The sequence below is a fragment of the Coloeus monedula genome (assembly GCF_965178545.1).
Source record: "Coloeus monedula genome assembly, chromosome: 6".
Lineage (NCBI taxonomy): Eukaryota > Metazoa > Chordata > Aves > Passeriformes > Corvidae > Coloeus > Coloeus monedula.
Genome location: NC_138786.1, coordinates 31,023,241 through 31,049,367, shown reverse-complemented (window position 1 = coordinate 31,049,367; position 26,127 = coordinate 31,023,241). Strand labels below are relative to the sequence as shown.

At 40.8% G+C, this 26,127-nt stretch overlaps 1 protein-coding gene across 1 annotated transcript in view; it reads left to right on the top strand.

Annotated features, from left to right (window-relative positions):
* Positions 1–26,127, top strand: part of RAD51B (RAD51 paralog B) — a gene marked incomplete at both ends in the record, with an annotated part of 378,199 nt that overhangs the window by 212,686 nt on the left and 139,386 nt on the right. The window contains one exon of the mRNA XM_082282990.1: positions 9,536–9,654. Coding sequence (XP_082139116.1) covers positions 9,536–9,654 — 119 coding nt within the window. The remainder of the gene's footprint in view (positions 1–9,535; positions 9,655–26,127) is intronic.

Here is a 26,127-nt window from a genome sequence, read left to right as displayed (position 1 = left end):
CGCCAGTTAAGAAATGCCACAGTCAACCGTGATGATACTCATTGTGAGAAATAATTGAGTCCATTGTTCTGTGGTTGATAGGCAGAGATGAAATTGCACATAGCGGCTTTTTACATTTAATGTTTTCTAACTTTTATGTTCTTAGTCATGCAACCAAAACATTCTTCCAGTTCAGCTTTTGTGATGGATAGTATTAAACATTTGGCCAAATCTGAACTCCAGATGTCAACAGCTGTAATTTGCAAACAGTCATCTCTAGCCCCTAAATGTTTGGCTGACCTCTGTTTCCATGTTGCAGGCTGAAAGAGGATTGTTTCCTTCTGGAATTTCAGTTTTGATAACTCTGGGTCATGATGCAAGCTTTACAGCTCTAAGATTGTTGTTTTTATTTACACCTAGAGGGAATTCTTGCAACTGTAATGTATGGGACCAGTATTAAGAACGCTAAAGGCTAAATTTTCCAAGAAATTATGATGGTCACCATGCAATATAAAGCAGTTTTCTCAGTTTGAATTACAGTCTCAACCTGAAGTACTATTTAACACTGATTTTTAAACATAGTCCTTATGACTATTAGCCCCCCTGTGGAGTTTTAAGTATTGCACGTTTCAACCCTCTGTATAAAGAAGTTGTGACTCACTAAATTTGAAAATAATTTGAAAAGATACTACTAAAAGTAAAAGATACTACTAAAATACTCTTGTACTCCAGCGTGAAGATACAACTTAATTTGCTAGTTCAAAGCCATGTAACTAGGCTGTGATCAGAAATTGTTACTCATTTAGACATTTTATACTGGTATATAGAGAAAATCCACCCCAGTGTAGGCTGACTGTCAGTGCTAGTGTTAATTGAGCAAACTCAGGTGCTGGCAGTGACCCGACTGTAGCAGCACAATGCTCTCTGTGGCTTCTTAGCAGAATATTTTTACCAAGGAAGACCTCAGTGCTCCCTGAAAACCAGATTGCATACACCTACTGTCCTTTTCCGTCTGCCACGTAGGCACACACCATCAGCCTGCTCCTCGGGAGATGGGCAGCCGTGTCAGAAACACCCTGGGTAAATTAGTACTAATTGGAGCTTTTATTGCCACTTTGCTGGAGAACTCATTGTGCAACAGAAACTAAACTCTCTCCCTCCTACCCCCATCACCCTTCCACACCCTGATCCTGATTTTAGGGTTGGTTTGCAGACTGGCTCCTGCCTTGCCTGGAGTACTGCTGCTTTTGTCTGCACTGTGACAGTTTCCTGGGCATGAAAGCTAAATTGCCGTGGCACTGTTTCTTTACCAAAACATATTTTATGGTGAAAAAATACAGACTGCGGGAGTAAAATCTGCATCTCAGACCACAGCATTCTAACATGACCATATTGCTGTGAACTGCATTCTGAAACTCACTGCGGTTTCAGAGCTGTATCTCACTCTCCTCCCCCGGCTGTATTAGCTTTTGTTCTGCCTTTCTGGGATTCAGCCATTTAGGCTTCCAGGCTTCAGGCTGTTATGTTGGAGGGGTGAGTGTGACAGCTGGCTTATTCGGTTCTAGTCTGGAAAGTTTGGAAGTGGCAAATCCAGATGATGGGTAAACACTAGCAGAGACTGATGAAGTTTAGCAGCTGAGATTAACCATCCTGGGAAAATCAGATATGATAATGCCATGGCTGTGTAGGTCAGAGGGCTGAGGCTTGCACCATGCCAGGCTTCAGTTGCTCTGATAGAAGGATTCTAAATCTCATTTCTTTATTCAGGCCTTAAGGGACCTACATACATGTAATTCTAGCATTCTGCCCCCTCCCTCCTACGTACCTTCTGATTAATATCATGATCTATTTTATTCCCTGGGGGAACTTAAGCAAAAAAATTACAGCAATAACTTGTAGCATGATTGGTGAGGTGATAATTAAAAGCATTTTCTGGATCATAGGGCCCTAGCATTGCCAGATGCCATGATTGGGCAAGATTTGTTTTTCAACCTATGCATCCTTTATATGTGCAGGCAGGCAAAATTCCGGATCTGGGTTGTTTGGTTTGTTTTTTTGTTTTTTTTTTTTCCTCCCTTAGCTTAATGGTTTGAGATTTTATTTTCCAGTCTTGGGGAGACAGGAAGAAGTGACTGCATAGGAGAGGTTCAAAAGAAGAAGCTGCTTTAAGTTTTAATGGTGAGCAATGTGGTAGAGAACTGTGGATACTACGAGAGGTGGTGTAAATTTGTATAATTTTAGATTTTAGAAAAGGAGGGAATTTCTCAAAGACCACCATTAGAAGGGGAAGAAAGTTTAGCTGAGGGGTAAAGAATTTATACTCAGTTACAGAAAGGAATTGACTTAACTGCTTTCTTCTACTTGTTTTTCACCATCCCTCCCACCAAATCACTGCTTGTTCTGTCATTTGCAGTAGCACTGCAGCAATGATTGAGAGCTGGAAACTCATCACTTTGTGGTGTGGTGTCCGGCCACAGAGGCAGAACATTTTCACTAGTAAAAAGAAATATTTGTTCCCAAGGATCTCAACTCCACAATTCCCTGATTTGGGCCCTGTTTCAGGTGCTGTAAACCACCAGCTGTTTTCCCACCTCCACAGATCTCCTGGGACCTGATCATTTTGGTCATGGCTGGTAGATTGTCTGGCAAGAAATCAGACCAGCTGGATTTTTTCATTTCTTAATGTCAATTCCTTTTTTAGGTCAGCAGGCAGGAGTCTCAGTACTAGCATATGTGTGTTTCTTAATTCAGAAGAGGATCGGCATGAACTCACCAATGAGTTCAATGAGGGAATGACATCTTCTGGTGTAAAACACACTGGTAACAGCAGGCATGCTGGTGTGGGATTAAAAGTAAACCAGCACCTCTCCAGTTCTCTGGTGGACCCTTCCTAAATTTTGAGCTGTCTGAAGGTCCTAGCTGATTTTTGGGGGTAGAAAGACCTAATTTTTGGTTAATGTTACGTATTTGTTAAAGCTTCTAATGTTTCATGGAGCATACTCAAAGTCCTTATTTATACACAGTTCTTCTGGCCTGTCACATATTTTGGTGTATTTTCTGTCATCCCTTAGGGAAGACTGTTTGTAAGTGGGGAATAATCATCAGCAGCTAAGAGACTTGTAATCTGCAATTCTCATAAAAAGAAGATCTTTAGGTCAGGAAGTATCTTTTTGTTCTCTGTTTGTCTAGTGGTTTGCATCTTGAAGACGAGAGATCTAGGAGCTGTCACAACAGAAATAATGAACGACTGGAAAAAAGGGCAGCAGAAAGGACCTTAGTCTTGATCTAATATGAGATTAACCATGCAAAAATCACCCAGAGTGTGTACACATAAATACATAAATATGGTAAACAAAAAAGTGTGAAAACTCACCTGTTTGGGGCATATGAGATAAACTCTGTTGTCTGAGATGAGAAGTGAGCTCCTTCCCTTTCTATCACATTCACTGCTGATTCCATCAGAACTTTTCAATATAACTGGCAATTTTTGGTTTCTTGATGATGACGACTGAATCAAAGAGCCTGTTTAGTGTAATCTCAAGTAGGGGTGATCAAATAATCACATAATTAGGGGTGATCAAAACAATTTCCATGGATACACGTTTGGGTTTTTTTAACTGGGGGATTATTTACACTTAATTGCTTTGTTTGCTAAGTGTATTTTGATGACAATGCTATGGAAAAAAGAGGAAAACTAAATTACATGTCATTGATTACTAAACAATTCCAACTTGCAGATAAAATATTTCTACCTAATTTTAATTAAAATTGGAAGTAATGTGGGGTGGTGGTGGGATGTGTGTGTAGTTTGTACAGATTTAGAACTAGGAGGGTTTTAGAAGTAAAACTGCCAGATTCCCTCTCTTAATAAATGGAAGAGCATAAGCATTTTAAGAGTTAGAATTTTCACATGGCTAGTGTTGTGACCAAGCTCAATTTCTTACAGCAGCAACTGTTTTTCCTGCCGTATGTCCTAAATAATAAAAGACTGTAGGAAGTCAATAGTGTGCTTTGAGACATACCTTGGCTGACTAGTCAGAGAGTGAGACGGTCACCACTGCAGGATAAGAGAATCAGAATCACTTTTTGACTTGATAAAGCTGTGGAGAAGGGCTGAAAATGACAGAAGCCAGCAGTGGAAGTTTGCAGAGTGCTGTGGTTAGTTGCTTCACAGATAAGTTTGTCCTGTGGGTTGTTTTTTATTGTGTGATGGGTTTTTCCACCATTGCATATTTTTATACTTGTACTTTCTGAGTAGGTGATGATGGAAAAATAGATTAGGGGTTGAAGGGGATTTTTTTTTTCTTCTTTTTCTTCTGGTCTCATTGTTAGAGATCTGCATCAAAAATACAGACTAAATGCAATGCAGGTGAAAAGTAGTGGTCTTTGAGCTCTGCCAGTGAACCGGAAAGCTGCACAGCCTGAGCGAGAGGCAAAGTACTTTCATTCTTATTGCATGGTGTGCTGTTTTTGTTGAGCTCAGTCATTTAATTCTTTATAAATATTTTCCTTGTACTTCCAGAGAGTTTTTTTCCTTCTTTTTGGTAGGTCAGGCTTTTATCAAGATGGTTTGATGTTAAGATTTGAGGACTTGTTGCTTCACTGTTTTGTTATTTCACTGTCATTTAGTGCATTGATCCATTTTTAACATCTGATGAGAAAGTATTTTTAAATTACCAGTTGATAGAGATTGCAAGGGGCCCAGTGTTGGGGGTGAAGCTGACAGGCAATGATATGTCCATCTGGAAAGAAAAAAAATCAATATGTGAGAATGTGGACAAGGTGGAACTAATTGTTCTGTGCAGTTACACCAACAAGGAGCATGTTAGTTTTTTTTCATCAAGGTATAGTCACATTCTGCCTGCAAGGACTTCTTGCATTTAAAAAATCTGTTTTAAGAAGCTTGTTTCATTTGATTCAAGATACTGGTCTGGTTATCCAAATTTTCATAGGATAAGAAACTAATGGAACTAAAGTCTCTTTATGGTTAAATTGCCTTCCAACATACTTGCAACAATTGGGACTTGGTTACATGAGGTTTTAGTCTCTAAAATGTACCACCTTGTATGCAGAGGACAAGAAGGTCTTAGAGGCCAGGTCTGTACTTGCAGTGCTCTGGTTGGACACAACAGAATAATCCCAGAAGCAGTATTGAGCAGAATAGCTTTAATCCTGCTGTTCCCTCCAGTGAAAAATGGAAGGTGAAATAAAACCGCTTTCCACATCCTGGCTATAGATATCATTCCTCTCAGTGACAGGGAAGTTACTTATAGAAAGTTTGTTTTGATTGCGTTGATAGGGAGAAACAAATTTAATCTAGTTCTCATGTATAAGCAGGGCCAAGTGTGGTGGCCTAGTTTTACTGACAGCTCCTTCCTGGGCATTGGAGCCCAGTGCAAGAAGCCTCTTGTGCTTGGAAGCAGCACTGTGGGCCTCAGTTGAAGTCACGCTTTCTTCTTTGTTTTTCCCCTGGTTGTGGAGAGGCATTTACTTTGCATTTGACTCAGACCACAAGCAGCTTTATTTTCACTTGTGACAGCTGTTCAGTGAGAGTGAAGCAGCCAGTTCCTCCTCTGTGCCTGCAGTCCAGAACAGATATGATGTCTGCTGGTGTCTCTGCCAGCGCTCTGAAAAGTTCACTTTCACAGGAGGCAGTAGAATACGCATCTCATGCATTCCTTAGCCTGCTTGCTGATGTGCCCTTTGAAGATTAGTTTCATGCTACTTTTTTTTGTGTGAGGAAGGAGGGAGTGTTTACAGGAATTGAAATCACCCATTTTACTAGCGGTGGACCTGATACAGAAAGCAGAGAGTTGTTCAGACATCTTCTTCCAGCCTTATAACATTCACCTTCACCTCCCCATGCTAGGATCCCATCTCTGTGCTTCTGGACACCCACTGCCTTACTGCATCCATATACTGAGATCTGTCACCTTTCTCTCATCTGTATGTCAGCTCTATTTTCTTACTTTCCCTAATCCCTGCACTCCCTGTATCACCTGTGTCCTGAACAGAAATCATCATGCCAGCAGTGTCTGGAGTAAGGACTGGCTTTAAGCAGACTGGAGAGACTGGAACTGCTGCCCATCGGCTGACTGCACACTGCAGGTGCTGTGGAAGCATTCCATACCACTCTGAAGTGGTTCAGGTTGGAGAATTTGGGGACCTCTGAGCAGGGAGCAAAGTCTTACAATCCTGTTTTCTTCTTGGGCAACTGTTGGTCTGATACTCCCATCTCTAAGTGTGAAAATACCAGGGTTTGGAAGCACAAGGCAATGCATGCTGGAAAAAAAAAAAATCACTCTCTGAACAGTGTTATTTATCCACTTCCTTTGTCCAGTTCATTAATGTCTAAGTAGTGGTTGAAATAACAGAAAAGATAAGTCCAAGGTTTTTTTAAGGCCATGTTTCAACATAAATCTGTTTTCTTAACATATCCTCTTTCCTTCCTCTGAGACATTTACTATCTTTTTATGTTTAGAGCAAGAAGAAGGAATGCAGCATGTGTTGTCACTGCCCTTGAACTTCTTTGCAAAGCTGGCGCTGCTTCCTCCTCTGTTTGCTTCACTTCTTGTTTTACCTCTCTATCTGTCTAATGCATCAGTTTGCAGGAGGATCCCTTATAAAATGGAAACCTTTCCAGAGAGGCATTCCTTTCCACCCTGTAAAAAGTCTTTGCTGTAAATTTGCTCCAGATTTACTAACTACTTTGCACCAAAGTAATAAATTTTAATAACTTCACAGAAGAGGATTTGCCCCCTTCAGATAGGGGCTGACACAGTATGGTACCGTATACTTTCTCCTGTATATGAAAATAAAATAAATTACAGCAATTAGCTTGTTCTGCCACAAACCTTACACATATAGCATTTCTGTTCACTTTGGGACAGGTTTTAGGCCTGAAGGAATGCAGAATTAGGAATTGCTATGGAGTGATATCTCCATAGTGTAATAGCAGCAGGTCCCAGACTTTTAACCACTTAAATGCCTGGCTCAGGATTGCAACAGTGAGATGTTCCCCCTTCTGTTACCTAATAGCAAAGACACGTGATTTGAGGGAAGTTTGGGTGTGAATTTTGTGACTGTTTTATGCCAACACTAGCTACTTCTGGAATGTCTGGGCCCTCTGTAGTGAGGGGCCCACAAGCAGGGGTGCATGAATTGCTTCTTGGTGGTTTGGAATGGTGGCTCCTAGCTTTAAACAGGGGTGCAGTTACATCAGCTGTGAGGGAAGCACCTCCACACCCACCAGAACTCACACTTAGCAGCCTCACTTGAATTTTGTGATTCTTACCGATTTCTAACAGGGTAGGGAGGGAGGGACTGTGTTGACTGCAACTTATTCCCCATGAAAGGTTTGCAAGACTTTAAAGCTGCTTCAGTGTCTTATATTCTCCATTATCCTGTTTGTACAGTAATAGCATTTTACTTTTGTGGTGTTAGCACAAACCCAAAAATTTGTAGAACTTAATGAACTTAATTAACTTGCTTTGAGTCATTTTAAGGGAATGGAACACAAACCTCCCAGCACTCTGTTTTAACACTTGAGCATGTTCACTTCTCCAGCTGGAAAATAAAATCCAAAACATAGATGAAGCTAAATTATTCTTGTTAGCATATCCACCTTCCCAATACAGATGGGCTAGACTAATTAACAGAATAGCATTCCTAATACTGAAGGTTCCAGTTAGATGCTTCTCTGCTGAGTTATTCAGGTGGAAGTTTGCTGCTTATCAGGATATTTTTTTTAAGTACAAAAAAGCAGTCATCCTTGCTTGATGGCACAACTGTAGCCTGTTTTCAGACTAGAACAAGTGTTCCAGAGAGGCAGGTATTGTGCTTGTCCCAGTGAACTCCTGTGATGTGGGAAGTAATTCAGATAATTTCAGAGTCCAGACTCTTGTCAAACTATTGGCTTGAACCAGGCGCTCCACTCATTTCTTTCGTAGACCTTAAACAGTTAAAGACCTAATCCAAATCCAGTTGATGTTAATTGAACTTTTTATTACTTGGGGAAGGCTTGAGGCCTTCAGCTGAATCCTGTAATGCACTGCAATCATCCCAGGCCCTTCTCTCCATCCTGCTGCTCTCCTCTACCTAATGCAATCTAATAGTGTCCTCATTGCTTGCAACTACCAGCAGTGATACAAATAATGATTATCATTACATGTCAACACTTTTGGTCCTATTCTTTACTGAGTATTTTTCCAAAATAAAATCTTTAGTGAATAAAGAAATTTTGCTTTTGCTCTGAATAGTTAGAAGGGCGGGTGGGAGGGAAGTAACAAAGCCCACTTCCTTGCAAATGTAAAAGTAATGAAGTGTTTTAAACCTGAATCTTCCAGAAGCTCTGCTGGGCTACAAGGTGACTTTGTTATCTCAGTACAGTTTTGCTAGTACTTATAATTTAGATTTCAACATTAACTGTTGCATTACAGATCATTTTGATAGAAACATAAGACTGCTTTATTGCAGTGTCTGGTCTTTCACTGACTTAGTTGACGAGGTTTTCACAACTGCCCCGGGAAAGCAATTTTGTTTGTTGCCTGATAGATGACAGGAAGTTACCTGACTTTAAATCTGTCTCATTCACTCATGGCTTTTTAACAGTATGGACTGTTGACCTCAAACAGTTAAGTTTTCAAACTGCACATGATCATTTATACCCACATAACAACTAGGATCTTGTTTCTCAGTTTCAGGGGTTTGTCTGTCTTACTTTGTTCTTGAAGTATTATTTGAAGTGCAAACAAGTTACCCATCAATCTGTTCACCTTACACAGAATTTACAATAAGTAAAGATGAAGGTCTCAGGTACCTACCTGCCTGCATGTTTGGGTCTCTGGTTTCAGTCTGAGAAAGCTCAGGTGCAATGGCAGTTAAGCAATCTGCATCATGTGGCATTATTGGAAACACTTCTTTATGTTGTCATTGCTGATTCCAGCAAAGTCCATTTTCCTTCAGGGTTATATAAAGTTCAAATTATTTCAGGGACAGCGGAATGGTAATTACAGCTAAGGGGCTCTCTTCTTTGCAAATCTTAGGAGAAGTGTAGATGTCTGAGGGCATGAATCAGTATTCTGATTTTTAGGTCAGAGTATTGTGGTAGCACATTCTGCTCCTTTAGATTCCCTTTTTGTTATGTCATTATACACTGTGACTCTGCTGGCCTGCTTCCCTCTCATCTGTGCCCAGAGAAAGCTGGTTTGCATGGGGATAGAGTAGTTAAAGAGGAATAGGCAAGTGTCCCACATGCATCATGCACCCTTACATATTTAGAAAATATACTGGTCTCTCCAAGAAGGTAGGTAATACTTTGCAACATCTCCTTAATTCTTGGCACTTTTCATTGATATCAGAGGTTAAGATGGAGAACTCACACTACAGTTGTATAAATAAATCAGAAAGGTAGGAAATAAATGTAGCAGTGCCATCTATTAATGTGCCATTTGTAATTACCAAGCTTAGGATAATCAGAGATGACTGATGAAGTTTCAATGCTGAGCCCTTTTCTGTGCCACAGTCTTGATGCAGTTTCTGTCATATTTATCTTCAGGATCTTCTGTAAGTGGGAAGAGGGATTCTGGTTGTGTGACAGCAGCCCTTGGCAACACGTGGAGTCACAGCGTCAACACCAGGCTCATTCTACAATACCATGACTTGCCGACAAGACAGGTGAGAACTTAACAAAATAGAGAATTTAAATAAAGGTACACCAGCAGTCAGATGGGCTGTGTCCTTCAGCCTCTCTGGTTATGTTGAAAACTGTGTGTTGAAAAACTTGGCGCTCGAGAGCCCAGTTGCTTATTAGGGTGCGGATCAGTCAGTGTCCTTTGTTTTTAAGGGATGACCAGCACTCCAGTGCCTCTGTGTGTTAGGATGGGCTTTTCTGAGTCACAGTTGGTACAGGCATATAAGTTTCTTGAGCCTTTAGAGCATTCTGCATTGTGGAGATGAAAGGTAATCCTTAAAGTGCTTTCCTGCACAGGAATTTTATTTAGGAGAGGAGTAGAAACATAGTCTTTTCACTGCCATGGTTGTTTTGCTGTCATGCCATCCACTCTTCGTGCCCAGTTCCAGCTGTGACTGTTAGGACAGGGAGCACTCTGTTTTCTGTGACTGCTGTTTGTGAGTAGAAGTTTGCTGCCTGCACCAGCAAGCTTAACTTTGAGCGGTAAGTATGGTACCAATTTCCCAGAGGTATGCCTGTGAATATGAGAATAGTTATCCTTTTCACTGAGAGACTTTATGCTTTTAAGTGAAATATAGTAACATCTTTTACTGCAGTCTCCACCTCTTAATTTAAAAACTGAAAAACTAGGAGACAAGACATTTGGGATATGATTGAGGGAATGACATTTTTTTTGTTTTCAAAAACATCATAATGCATGATTTCATCTCTCCCTTAGGATATCTGTGGTTATACTCTCTTTTGGCTTTGTCTGTTCTGTTTTTGCGTTGATGTAACTCTTTCCAAAGGCTGTGACCCTCAGTCTTAATGTTATTGATTTTCTGCCAGTTAGAGAGCTGTCAGAAAAGTTGCTACGCGGTATTTGTACCATCTTACTCCTGTACCATTACTACCCACGTGCATCCAAATTGGTGCTTCTGCGTTTGCTGCCACAACACAAGGTTTCTCGCTTTTAGATTGCAGTCTTTAGAGCCAGAGGAGAGGAAGCCATCCTGTTTTATTAGAAATTTATTTATTAGAAGTAAAATTATAATGATAGCACTCCTGTTTCTTCGAGTAGCGGAGTAGCGGGCACTTTGAAGCAGCAGTAGTCCTCTGGACTTGGAGGTAGAAGGTTAAATGGGTCAAATGCAGGTAGAAAATGCATCTTCTGTACCTACTTCTAAAGGCTATGCATAGAAATATACTCTTACTGCTGCTGGTCTTAGAAATTTTCTTATGTACTGCTTCTTATTCTAGTCTGTAATGTCCTTTTTTACAGAAATACTAAGTTCTGCAAAATACAAAGCTGTTCATAAATTTCCTGGATCACTTTGGAGTTACATGAGAAGTGGAGTTGGCAGAGGGTAAAGGGCAGAAACTGGGCTCTGTACTACTTCATGATGCACAATGTCAGCTAAAATGGATTAAGAACATTCCTCTGGTGGTGGAAAAAGGGAGCAGTTTTCCTAAAGAACATTCAGATATTACGTGTAGTTTTTCCTGATTTTGTTTGAGAAGTAATGGATCGTAGGTATATGAAAAGTTGTGTTCAAGCCTTTAAAATTATGGTCTGCTTAGTAGAGTTTTCCTCTCTTCCTGACTGAATTTATCAGGTGCACCACCTTGCTTACAAGTGAAGCTATGGGCTCATTCTGTTTCAATTAAGCAAAGGAACTAAAGCTACAGTGAAGAAAAACAACCTTAAAGTAAATGTTAGCATATATTATTAAAACCAAAGTAATTTGAAGCAAAGTGTGACATAGTGATGGGCCTGTGAAGTCCATGACTGAAATGTGATATGTCCATGATGTCCTGTAGGTATTTTCCTGTTGCTGATACCTGCATCCTTTTTTCAGATAAATTCCCTTTTCTTAAACTCATAGAAATCTTTCAACTAAACATGCAGTTTCCAGTTAGAGGAAGACATCTAGAGCTACCCTACCTGTCGCAGCACTGTATTGATCAAATTACTATAGTTTTACACACATATGCTCCTTTATAACTGCTTTATACTCACTTTCAGAAATGGACTGTGAGTAAAGGTGCCTCAGATCTTGAGATGCCATTTCAGTCACCGTAATGTGGTTCTGCCAGGAGGTATTAGATATCAGTGCTTTGAAAGCCAGCACTTTTTATGGAAGCTTAACATGAAGATTCAAAAATGACCAAATCAGTAATCACATTTACAAATTCTCATGTGACTGTATTTAAAAAAAACAAAACCAACCAAAAATAAAAAAGAATCAGAAACCTGTGATTATCTATAGTCTTGGTTTTAAAGTGAAATTTTGCCCCAGGAAATGACTGAAAGCACACAGTTGGTCCAGAGATTTGGGTGAAAAGTCGTTTCAAAACCTAGTTTTTCCTGCTTTTCCATGTTTGTAACCTTACAGAATCAATACTGGACAGGGAATAAGCTGTGTTTTCATAGAACTGTAGAAACTTCATACAGTTGGTGATTGCCCATCTCTGTAATTTGTTGAGGTCTCTCTGCAGGGCCTCTGCTTTGGAGGGAGTCAGCAGCTCCTCACAATTTAGTGCCACTGGCAAACTTAATTAGTATTTGAATCCTGTGTCCAAGTCATTAATGAAGATGTTGAAGAGCACAGGGCCGAGGATGGAGCCCTGCAGAACCCCACTCTGGTGTCACCCCATTACCTATAACTGTGTGCCTGACCTGTGAGCCAGTTGCTCACCCAGCGCGTGATGTGTTTATCCATCTGTGGCCTGGACAATTTGTCCAACAGGATAACGAAAGCTTTGCTGAAGTCCAAGAAGATTACATCTGCTGGCTTTCCTAGGTCATTTAGGTGGGTTACCCTGTTGTAGAAGGAAATCAGGTTTGACAAGCAGGACTTCCCCCTTATGGAGCTGTGCTGGCTGTGATCAATGACTGCATTGTTTTCCAGGTGTTTTTCAGTACTTCCCAGAATAATCTTTTCCATGATTTTACCTGGCACTGAATTAAGACTGACAGGCCTGTAGTTTCTGGGGTCCTCCTTCTTGCCCTTCTTGAAAATCAGGATAATGTTCACCAGCCTTCTATCATCTGGGACCTCTCAGGATTCCCAAGACTGCTGAAAATCATTGAGAGGGGCTTTGTGATGACATCAGCTGGCTCCTCAGATGAGTCCCATCAGGCCCCATAGATTTGTAGGGATCCAGCTGGAGCAGCAGATCCCACACAATTGGGGAATTGATCATTCAGCTCAGGGCTAGAGGCCCCTGTGGCACATCATCCATGTTGAAGACAGAGGCGCAGCATGCATTAAAACACCTCTGCCTTGTCCACATCCCTGTTTGTGAGGTGACAATCTTCATTCTGTAATGGGATGATGTTATTTCTACACTGCCTTTTGCCATTAATGTGTTTGAAAAAACTCTTTTTATTGCTTCATCTCCAGTTGAGCTTTGACCACATGAATTTTCCCCCTACCATGGCGAGCAGCATTTCTGTATTCTTCCTTCCAATGTCACCTGACCTTGCTTCCACTGGACATACACCTCCCTTTCCCTTCCACAGTGGATACAATTTGTTCTTTCAAAAGGTGGAATTCATTCTTTAGTCACTCACTTGATCTCCAGAATATTCTCTTTCTAGATCTACTTTCCCTCTTTCTTTCCCTGGAGGAGCTGGAGCAGTGGTGACAGCCTGAGGGACTTTCCCTCCTTATATCTGACTTCCAAGGTAGTAAAGCCAGTGTGCTAATCCTTGCTGCAGAATCCCACCCATCAAGAGAAAAAGCACCCCTTGAGAAGCACTGGGCCAAGGGTGGTATTCTTCAAAACATGGAGTGATGATGTGATCTTTCAGGAGGATTCAAGCAAGCTGCTTTCCAGAGCTATGGTATCTCCTGACAGCCCACTGGGCTGCCAGATGCTTGTTCTTGCTCATGCAGTATTTGTTTCTGGGAAAACTCATGGACATAGTCCCTGTGCCTGAAACCTTGGGGAATGCCAGGGCAGCAGGTGGCAGAACAAGTATGTAACAAACCTTAGGAAATTGAACATAGAGTTCCTACACAGCTGGGATTTTTTTATATATTAAGTAAAAAATGCCTTTATTTTGTTTGTCCAGTAGATATTTTCCAGCCAACTATCCCTATTTCCACCCCACCCTTCCTGTGTCTGGTGAACATTAATAAGACAGCAGCCAGTTCCTCAAAGTAATGAACTTTCTGGGATGTCCTGCCTGCCTGAAACTCAGTTAGGTTTGCTTTATTGCTAGGATAGGAACAGCTTTCTGAACAAACAGATGAATTTTGCTCATTTGCTTCCTTCTAGCCTCCAGGGTTCTGGTTTTTATTTTCTCCAGGACAGAAGCAACGCCCCTGGGGGAGGGCCGAAAGAGATTTCCAGTCTGCATTTAAATTCATTATGTCACCAAAACCCACAAGCATGGACAACAGCAGGAATCTTTTAGCTGCTGAGGTGGGACTGAGCTGTACAATTTTAGCAGCAGCACAGTGGCATGAGAACATGGGAAAAGTTAATTGTTTCGCACAAATGCCTTCCTGAAGGGAATTATCTTTATGGATACTGATACATGGTTCTCCCTAAGCATTCTTATAAGTAGTTAACCATGACATTTATTTTCCTGAAATGCGTACATAAACATGCAGACCCTTTGAGTTTCGGCCAAAACCAATGGGGCTGCCCTAGAAACTATCAGACTCCTCAGTTACCCCTATGTATATAATTATCTTTTCCTGAACTGGAGTCAGCATACTTGTTTTTCATGTGTCCTCAGCTGTCTTTGGGGGTCAGCATGGTAGGGTTAAATACATTGCCATGCTATATTTAACATTTTGTTCTTGTCCATTGGAGGCAGGGTGCTGGATTAAATGAGACACTGGCCAGATCTGGTATGGCAACTTATATGGGCCTGGTTTATTTTATAATTTTCAAGGGATTTGTGAGACTCATAGTATTGTGTTAATCTCTGTAACACGTTTTGAAATTACCGGATGGGAAATGCATGTAGAAGTGTTATGTTATAACAAATCAGTGTTTTCTTGTGCTATTTTCAAGGAAGAGCATTTAGAATCACAGAATCATTTAGATTGGAACACACCTTTAAGATCATTGAGTGCAACCATTAACCCAACACTGCCAAGTCCACCACTAAACCATGTCCACAAGTACCACATCTACATGTCTTCTAAATACCTCCAGGGGTGGAAACTCCATCACTTCCCAGAGCAGCCTGTCCCAATGCTTGACAACCCTTTCTGTGATGACATTTTTTCCTGATACCCAGTCTAAACCTCCCTTGGCACAACTTGAGGCCATTTCCTCTTGTTCTGTCACTTGTTACCTGTGAGAAGAGACCAATCTCTACCCACCTACAACATCCTTTCAGGGAGCTGTAGAGAGCAATGAAGTCTGCTCTGAATTTTCTCCAGGCGAAACAAGTCCAGCTCCCTCAGACACTCGTCATCAGACTTGTGCTCCAGACCATTCACCAGCCTTGTTGCCCTTCTCTGGGCATGCTCCAGCACCTCCGTGTCCTTCTTGTATGGAGGAGCCCAGAAAAGGACACAGGATTCAAGGTGTGGCTTCACCAGTGCTGAGTACAGGGGGACAATCACTTTCCTGGTCCTGCTGGCCACAATGTTCCTGATACAGGCTGGGATGCCATTGGCCTTCTTCGCCACCTGGACTTCTGGATCATGTTCAGCTGGTTGTCAGCCAGCACCCACAGCGACTCTTCCCCCAGCCTGTATCATTGCCTGGGTTGTTGAGATGCAAGTGCAGAACCCAGCGCTTCACCTTACTGAGTCCCGTATAATTGGCCCATCAATCCAGCAAGTCCAGATCCCTCTGCAGAGCATTCCTACCCTGTAGGAATCAGTAGATCAACACTCCTGCCCAACTTGCTGTTGCCTGCAAATTGACTGGTGGTGCACTTGATCCTCTTGTCCAGACAATCAATGAAGACATTAAATAGGTCTGGCCCCAATACTGAACCCTGGGGAGCACCACTGGTGGCTGGTCACCTACTGGTTGTAGCACCACTCACCACCACTCTCTGGGCCCGGCCACCCACACAGTGTTCACCTAGCAACCAGTACACCCTTCTGCACCATGGGAAGCCAATTGCTCTATGAGTATGCTGTAGGAAACTGTCAAAAGCTCTACTAAAGTCTAGGTAGATGACATCCACAGACATTTCTTCATCCACTAAGCGGGTCACTTTGTCATAGAAGGAGATGAGGATGGTTAAACAGGACCTGCTTTTCACAAACCCGTGCTGTCTGGGCCCGATCCCCTGGTTGTCCCTCATGTGCTTGTGATGGCACTCAGGATGGTCTGCTCCATGACCTTCCCCAGCACCAAGGTCAGGATGACAGGCCTGTAGCTGCCCAGATTCTCCTCTGGCCCTTGTAGCTGGTGTCGCATTTGCCAGGTTCCTGTCACCTGAGACCTCCCTGGCTGACCAGGGCTGCAGGTAGCTGATGGGCAGTGGCTCAGTGAGCTCTTCTGACAGCTCCCTCAGTGCCCTTGGGTGGATCCCACCTGGCCCCGCAGACTTGTGTGTGTGTCTAAGTGGCCAAGCAGGTCACTGGGCATTTCCCCTTGGGTTATGGGGGCTTCATTCTGCTCTCCATCCAGTTCTTCCAGATCAGGGGTCTGAGTACCTGGAGAACAACTGGTTTTATTTAGGATTATGGGCTTTCAAGCTGTGCTAAGTGAGCTGTTGGGCAGGAATTTTCCTGGTAAAGTGGTAAAGCATTCAGGTAAAGTGTTTCAAATGCATAAGTAAATGGTGACTCATTCTTAATAAAACAAAACAGAACAAAACCCCCTTATCTCATTCAGACTAATGCCAGACATAACTTTTGTTGTGTCCTTGGTTTCACACCAGCTGTTTCATCTTGCTCTGCCTACTATCATATGAATAAGCCCTGAATAAGCATTCCAAATTTACGATGGTGAAGTAACGCTGGTACTTTCTGGATGGGGGAAGGGCTGGAAGAAAGCCAAGAGGAGTGAGGGTGATGTTTTACATTTGTATGATTTGCAATTCTTTACCTTATATTCTTTATTGTATTAGTAAAGCAGTTCTTTCAAAATGTGCAGATATTTGGCTGTAACTTCACCAGGAGATGGCCATTGGAAGTGTTGTAAAGTGTGTATCTGTTCTGGGCCATCTTCTTATATAATATGCTCATCATATGGAAAGTCAGTTCTGTAAAAACACAGAGATATATTTATAATTTTTTTTAGAGAAGAGTGATGGTACGGAGTCATGCAAAGAAAAAAATAATAGGATATTTTACAGGAAGGTAGATTTTTTCAGGTGAGATTAATTCTTTATGGTTCTCCATTATGCTCCTTTTGAAAAAATAGCTATGAAAAGACTGCAGAAGCACCTACTCAAATTCTGCAAACCCTTCCATTTAAAGAAAGGGTTTTTTCCTAGGATGCACGTCAGAGGCTTTTGCCTCACCTTAACTAGCAATTGAATATTTTGAATCAGGACACAATGTCATTATGGCTTCAAATTTCTATGCATGTTTACAAACCACATCCTTAAAAATGCATAAATAAGATTATGGGGTTTTTTCTGATTAAAAAGGCTGTCAACTAATAACCTCTACGACAGAAATCTTTTGTTTATCCATGGATCATATACAAGCATAAGCAGCAATATAATTGAGCAGCATGAGAACAGTATGAAACAAGGCACAACTGTAGCATAAACAGATGGTTATCAACATAGTATGATACTGACTTAATCCAGCAAAGTGCCAAATGAAAGGATGCCAGGAAAATAGCGACGGTACATTAACAAGTGTTTGGAGCTCAAACATCACCAGGTGACTTATTTTCCTGCCTTAAGTGTTTGTTCATGTCTCTCTTTGCAGCAAGCCTCCTTCTTAATGAACTTTTGGGGCATGGTCATATAGCCATCACTGGAGCCCTGTCTACATTAAATGGGTCTGGATTTATGGCCCTCTCCTCTTAACCGGACACTTTTAGAGAGTAGCATTTCCATCATTCTTGAACAAGAATTAATTTACTCAGGTGCTTACAGAACACTAATCGATTTGTTATCTAGAAATCTAAATAGAAATGAAAAGACCCTAGGTCTAATAGAAAAGAACAGAAGAAAACCTTGAAATAGTTCATCTTGTTCTCTTCTCTGTCTTTTCTTTAATAACCACTGCAAGTTTTCTTAATGAGGATTATTCTACTGTCAGATAGACAAAATGTAGGAGCTGCTGTACAAACTTCAAACTCGTTCACCTGTAGTTCAAAGCATCCTGAACAGAGGATCAGGGACATCTCTGAGGCAGAGAGGCACACTCAGTCATTAAGTTACACTGAGTCTTCCTACTGAGGCTGGTGGCAGAGGTGGGTTCTTTCTGGTAGGTATCTTTGACTGACAGACCAGTCAGCTCTCAGAAGAGACTCCTCCCTAGGTGCTGGTAACCCACACCAGTTACAAGTTAACCATCTCATATTATGTTATATTTTCAAATTACTGTGCAAAAGTATTTGCAGACTGATCTCTGCAGTACCCTTGCCAGGTGCTCATAACCAAGGAAACTGAATCATAACTAAGTGACTGGCCAGAGTAAATCCTCTGCAGCTGGGAGCAGAGCTGGAGTCTCTTCACTGCCATTGAGTGCCAATAAGCTTGATCTTGCTTAGCCTTTACAGCCTTTGTTTCAGGCACTTACAAGTCTTTGTATCTCCTGGTACTATGTAGTGAAGGTACTCCTGCTTCCTGCTCCAACTTGCTCTGTAGATTAATTCACCCACTGAACTGATTTTTGGTGTGGTCACTGACTTCGGTCTTGAATCTCTCTCCTTAGAATGCCATAAACTTTTCTTCATCAGTGAAGGTTAATGAAACTGGGACTGTGACTGGAGCTTTATGGAAGAACTTTTTCTCTAATTCCTTGTTTCCAGGTTCTCTTGATACCAGAGGTGATTTTTCTAAGCCTCAGCTCTAAAAGTCAGCTTTCATTCCTATGTCTCTTCTCTTTGCAGGCATCAAAACTGTTCCAAACTGCAAGTACCCAGCAAAGACACTTAAATTTTTAGATTCTTAAAATGCTTGTCCCACCTCTTATCTCCAGGATTGGTTAATGCAACATTTCTAGTATTATCAATACCCGTTTTTCCCTCTTTCAAACACACCACAGAAAACAGAATTGTTACCTTGATGAGACCTACTTAGTCAGAGTGATGCTACTGTTTTAGTTTTTGCGTATTTCTCAGCTCTGTAACTGAGGAAATGGCCTTTTGCCTTGGTCTAATTGATAATTGTGCACTTTCATATTAATCAGATAGCAATTTTCAGAAATTTGGGCTATACCTCCTATTCTTTATTGGGAGCCACTTAAAGGTCAGAATGGGAGGGGTAAGATTACAGGGTAACAAAATCTGTTTGAATACAAACAGAGAACTTCTGTTTGTGATGCTGTTAATCCAACACCCTTTACAAATGCTGTACTTACAGTTAAGTAAAACGGCATGAAAATGGGAGAGAAAGAACCAGGTATAACTTTTAGGCTCTGGTCTGAATTGTTTGAAGAATGCTCTGTTTGTAAACTTAAGTCCCTTTGCACAGAGGGAATGAATGCAAACTCCCATCCTGTTTATACAGAATCACTTTTCTGTGATTTGACTTCAGTGTGAGTTTTCTCCTCAAAACAGAGAGGGATTAACCTAGGTCTGATTCTCTCATCAATAACTGAAATGTCATCGCTCCTAAAGAGTGGCAGTGACCAAAGTTGTTTATCCTTGGAATGACTTGGCAAATCCACTTGCCTTCTGTCTTCTACCAGATTCTCCTCTTTTTTTTTCTTTTTTTTACTTTTTAAATTTGAAAACAAAGGGCAGCAATGCCTAGCTCAACTTTAAGTATTAATTATTCAGAAAAGTTCTGCTAAGTCTTTCTTGAAATATAGTATACTTAAAGACATTCTTAGTAGTGAAAAATACCAGAAAAATCACTGTGAATGAACTGGACAACCTCAAGTAATGAAAATATAGTGGAATATAAGATTGCTAATAGAAATAATTTGCAAAATTATATTGGGCATTACAAATGAGTTTCTATTTTACTTAAGGAGCATACAAGTAAAGCTAATACTGGAGTAGTTTAGTTTATCATAGAAAGACTAATTCAACACTGTAATGTAACCATGAAAAGAGTCTGGGCTATCCTAGAATAGATCAGGCAAGGTGTTTTCAACTGAAAATTGTTCGTACCATTGTGGAAAGGCACTGGAGACATCTCTGGAACACTGTGTATGGCCAGGAAATGGTTGTTCAAGTTTCTTTCTGCTTTCTTCTTTATCTACTTTCTTCCCAGCTAAGGTCTGTGCTAGATAGAACATATTCATTGACATAGTAACAAGTTTGAGCTGTCATTGGTAAAAAAAAGTAAACCTCAGATAAAGTTTTAAAACCAGACAAACTTTGACATATTGACTTCAGTGGGCAAAATTCATGGCATCTTGTGTGAAAAGGTAGGGACAGACATGATTCTCATGTTCAGGCATTACAACTTCTATGATTCTGTAAACATATTAAGGGAGAATCATATCAGGAGTTTGTATATTTACAGTATTGTACTGTGAACTTGAATTTTTGCTTGTTTTATGAATCTAAAGTCATTTACCTGTTCTAGATTGACAACACAGGAGAGTGGCAGCCAGTATAATCACAATATAAGTGATTTTTAAAATCTACTGTAGAGAGAACAATGTGGGGTTTTTCAGTTCAGTTTTATCAGTATATCTACCCTGGGTAGGATCAATTCATCTAGAGGAGTTTGCTCTGCGCAGACTTTTTAATCTTTGATCTCTGTAATTCCCATGCCTTTAGCTGTGATGTAAAAACAGGCTGAAAAGGAAGAAACTCCCTTAATTGCTTAGGAACCAAATGCAGACTACTTACCCACTTTAAGGAACAAAACTCATTTTGACATACCACTGCCTGAGATGGACTGAGATTTTGATTATCTCTAATGCTGCAGACTTCATGGGAGCTGCCTGGCCGACTTTATCATATCTACCCATCATAATGCATCAAGAAGATAATGAAATACATAGTTTTCACAATATTACCTTCCCTTGGACTGATTGTTTTAACTGTTGGGAAAATATCATGGGATTTTAGGACATCTGCCCAAGCAGTGTGGAAAGCATGTGTGCAGCAGGTGGTAGTGTATTCTACCCACATGGTGGAAACGTTGGAAGATACTTGGGACTAAAAGGTAAAAGGCGTTATAAATAGCTACCTGAGCCATCCTGCATCCAGCTCTCACAGGTGCTTTGATGAGGGAGAGATACGTGCTTTGGATACATATTAACAGAAAGCCATAAATTCCTCAATCCATGTTGAAGTTCAGTGTTTCTGACACACTTGTGATTGATGAGTAGCTTCAACTTTTCAAATACTGGTAAGAAGTACTGTAAAGTACAGCTCAGTTAATGAATTACTTCTTCCTTGAGTATTCATATTGGAGCAATACCAACTTGGAAATTACTAATGAGGTCACTTGTCAATAAATCCCCCTATCTCATCAAAGAAAGTGATAAACTTAGGTTGCAGAGTAGTGCGTGAGTCACTCCTGAAGTTCTCCACTGGAAGGAGCTCATTAGACTTATCTTGGGTTTGCAAGGCCCTTTCATGTTTGCGTAACAGTGATGGTTCATGGTCTCTCTTATCAGTCATTTCCTACAAGTGAGTCCGGAATCTCTGGCAGAAGTTCTTGCACTAGTCCTGAGTGAACAATCAGTCTTATTTTCTTTGCCATTTGATTTAATTCATCTGTGCAGATATCTTCTGCAGTTCAGGGTGTTTAAATACTGCACAGCATTGAAGTGGAAGTTACGGACTTCAGAACACTTGAGCTGGCCTTGTGCAGAGCTGACAGTGGTTGAGAAGGTTTAGTTTGGAGACTGAGCCAATAAAACTTTATCATGTCTGAGCCAGCACTGTCATTTTTTTCAGCAAATTGATGGTTCTGGTCCAAGTTATATGTTTGTTCTTCACTGTACGTCACTGGACTTGTTTCTTTTAGCATCAGCCTTTATTTATCTATCTAATAATAATATAAAATTCTGTACCCACAGTCATCTCCAGCTACAGATAAAAAATCACCAAATTCTCTCTTAAGTTGTGTTGATATTTACGGCTGGATGTGGAAGATTTCATATCAAAAACAAAGGAAACTACTTTTTTCTTCGTTTTCATATGTTTTGTCTTGCTTCTCGCTTGTGATCTTATAATGGCCATCTCAGTCTTCATTTCAAATAACTGAGCAAGCTGAAAAGAGAAAATAAAAGTGTAAATAAGCACAAAAAAATCAAAGAGTTTCTAACTAATCCTACTAAACTAATACCAGATATACTTAATTGGTATTAAATATATAAAAGAAAGGTAAACAACTTGCTGTAAGACATGTACTAAAGGTTGCCATTTGGGTGCCACTGCAGGAAAGAAGAGGTTGAGATTTTTTTTTCCCTACAGTTTTGCATTTTCTTTGTAATGGCTGCATTTTTGTCCTTTGAACATAACTAAACTTTCCTGAAGTTCACATGTAGTTAGGATCCCCAAAGTCTGAATTTCTGAAGCATAATCCCCATGCAAGAGAATATCTAAGAGCTATAAATGCTGCTTGCAGTAATTTTGTGAAAAGAATGATCATTACATGTGATCTTTGCTTCTGTTTCTTCTCCAAACATAAAAAGGTTTATTAACATATTGATTGTTGTTTGGGGCATGTTGTAATCAAGAATTTCAGACATGATCAGTTATAAAGGAGTATTTCAGGTCTTAAAGGGCTGACCAGTCTTTAGTGAACCTGTGCCATGCACTGGAACAAGCCAGGGCTTGTTGGATCCACTACCCTGTAGAAATGTAAATGAGGCCTTCTAGAACAGTTCATGTTTGTCAGAGAAAACTTTTTCTAGAATTTTGTTATTCAGTGGTTGTATATTCAGCAATACAGATGATGTCTATAAGACCATTGGTTTCCAATTCATTGGTAAAACCTCTCCCAGTAATGTTCTTGCTAGAGAAAATCTGACTCTTGTAGAAAGATTGAAATTAAATTAACTCTATCACCTTTTTCTTAACATCAGTAGAGCATGACAGTACTCCAAAAGCACACATACTGCATTTGTATATATTAGCTCACAGATCTGTGCGCATGACTTTTTTCCTTGTCCTTGTTGCTTGATGCCCAGTGGACTCTAACATACACTCTGCTGAGGCTTTACATAAGATAATATTGCTGTCTTTCACATGTGAACTTAGCAGTGTTTTGTTAGCTTATCTCCAGGGACTTTGCTTTTAGGAACGGAACAAAGTGAACACACAAAAAGAGTTGGAAAGGGGTTTTGTTTGTTTCATGTAGAAGGCATTTTGCAGCCACTAGTGTGGGTGAAAAATATTTATGCTATGATCTAGGACTTCAGCTTGGTTGAATCCCAAGCTTTTTGGCCCAGGTCTGGGATTTTAAGATTATGCCTTTACACCAAACAAGGACAATTGTTCTTACTGATGTTCAAGACCTATGAGTGGAGACCAGGAAGAGCCCACTTCTGATGCTGTTTTTTAGTGGATTAATTTTCTTTCAATTTGTAAATAATAATGTTGGTGTTTTTCATCATTTAGAAAACCAAAAGAAAGTTAAAGAAGGAATGAGTATTATTTAAATAAAGACTTGAGACACATTAGAAACAAGCATTGAAGTTGAATCTACAGAGGATATTTTTTTTTCTGTAGAGGATAAGTATGTTGCTAAAATTATTATAGATATTTGAGGAATAATAAAAGTAATAAATCATGATGGCAATAAACATGCTAATTGCATGCTTAAGAATGTCTATTCCTCACGTGGTGCTGCTGAATTACACCGAGCTGATTTACTCCATGCAGTGGCATGGGCAGAGGAGCCAATGGCATCTCTGTCTGAGCATGTGGCTCTCCGGAGGAGAAAGTGTGCAGCTGCTAGGCTGCCGAGCTGTGCTCCCTGCTGGTCCCATCTCTTCCAGTCATGTCTGGCAGGCTGGTGGAAGCAGCCATGTGTTCTGAGAAGAGCTGCTCTGGTGCTATTGTACTGGTACTCCCTTAGGAGTCCTTCACAATTTGGGATACAAGTTCTCTGGAATAAAGCAGTGTTCCAGTATGTCTCGTAAATAAGTATTGTGTCCTTCAGCTTTTCTCTTATTTGCAGAACTAGAGTGAAATGGAACAGTGTGGAAGGCTCTGAAAAGCTACATAAACTATTTTCTGTTCTTACTGTTGGTGTACTGTACATCTCATGAGTGACCACAAGTTCCCACATAGGTGAATTCCCATAGGAGGCTGTGTTTATGTTGCCCAACTACTTTATCCAGCCACAACACCATCCTCAGATCTCTTTTCTTGGCACTGTTTTATAGTGGTAAGCAGGACACTCTTGCTGGCTGGCTGCTTTCCTGCATTTTCTCCTGAATTACACTTCTCACTGGACAATTACTGAGGCTTTGAGCCTCAAAAGTATTGTAGCATAGGAAATCATCATGGCCAAGTTCTTATGAAGTTTCCTGGCCTACAGAGGACTCTCCATTGGGAAAATTAGGAGAAACTCAGAAACAGAAAAGGGGACAAAATTAATTTTACAAACTAGGCAATAAGGCATGTGTCAGGGAGACAGAAAATGCTTCTGGGGAGAGGAATTTCATAGGATCTGGTGTTTCATGAGCTGAAGGGAGCTGACTACCCTGCATACCCGCCCTATATTTCACCCTGGGGATCTTTCACCAGAAGTCTGACTTCAGCGAAGTAAACTAGAGGCAGCCTGTTTTTGTGCAGTTCCCTGGCAATGCTGCTGCAGTTCAGACACCATTTGAATACTCATGTGGGATTTCATTTTCTTTTCCAATTAAAACTTGAAGTCACATGCTGTTTGCCTGGGTAGTGCATTTCCCTGCCACTGAAGTTACTGTTATGTACATCAGGCAAGAAAGGCTCTCTGGGTACAAGGGCTCAGGAATGTGCTGGTAGTCTGGGAAAGGACAGCTAAGGAAAAGCAGCATTTTGTTAGATTTGGCCTATTGCATTCAGGACAGTCGTTGCTCTGGAGTACATCAGTACAGTTCACCTTGGAAAGTTTTGGTTTTGCTGTCTATGATTGTCTTCGATACTCATTTGAGGGTTTTGATGGTTTTCTTCTACCGAAGTTATGTTTACTCAGTCCAAGGATATTCAGAGCTCCTCATTATAGTGCCTGATGCTAAAACCATGCTTGAATGGCACTACATATTTCATGCTGACCTCTCTCACTTGAAATCCAATGTTTGGCACACCACAAAAACTGAAACAATTTGCAGACTGGTCATCTGTTGCTAGCAACTGCCTGGATAGGCCCAGCCAAAACACATGCCTTTGTTCTGGTTTTATGGGGGGGGGGAGGGGAGAATTGACCCCACTGAAAAGAAGTAGCAGAGCTGTTGCTTATTAGTCCTTCTGGATCGTACCCTCTGGGTACAGAAAAATAGGGTACTTCTGGAGCTGTGCCTACCTGGCAGAACATTAATACAGTAAAGTTGCTCCAGATGTCTTATCTCCATATACAGTTTTCATGTAGTTGCTCAATAAAGCAGTGACAAAGTTAGGAAGAATACTCATGAATCCTGATTCCCAGTTCCTGGCATTGTGCACTGTGAATAAGTGATCTATATGTATATTGCTTTTTGTAAGGAGCACCTGAAGCCAGCTAGGTATAGCAGGCTTGAGATTTGCAGTGTCCTCTTTCCTGGGCTTGTCCTCTCTGTTTCTCCTCTATTCTTAAAAGATTATTGGTTTTCATTTCTATCTCCTTCTTTTGTTTGTTTTCCTTCCATTTCTTTCCTTTGCAAGTATTGAATGTCTCCTGTGGGAGTAAGCCCAGCCACATGTGCGTGCAATGATGGTTTATTTTTATTGGAGTCATTGCCTGTGACTGTTATTCATTACTATAGGAAGACCTTCACTAACAAACTGCTCTGAGAGCTTTTTTTTCTGTTGTAAAAAGTCCTGTTTTGTCCATAGCTTTTGAGAGTATCTACTACCATCATTAAGACTTTGAGAGTTTGGAGCTCAGACACTGCCTCCTGAATGTCCTGTTGTGTCTGGTTTTGCAAAGCAGAATCTCAGTACATCTCAGCTTCTTTGCAGGGTGTCTCTTTAGGTCAGCTTTTCAACAATCTGTCTACCTCTCTGCCACCTAAGCAACCCAACTGACCTCTGCTTGGGGAAGAATTTGTGGTTGCACAAAGTGCAAACAGAGTCACTGGCTACTATTATACTCTTAGGATAATAACGTGTACAGCCAGAACATCACCAAGCCAGGTCTGCCTGAGATGAAATGCTGATTCAGAAAAGGCAAGTAAAAAGTACTATAAAGTGCTTCTATCTCACTTGCACTTCTAGCCTTCACACTAGATAAGTAATCCTCACTTTTATTTCAAGTTATCACA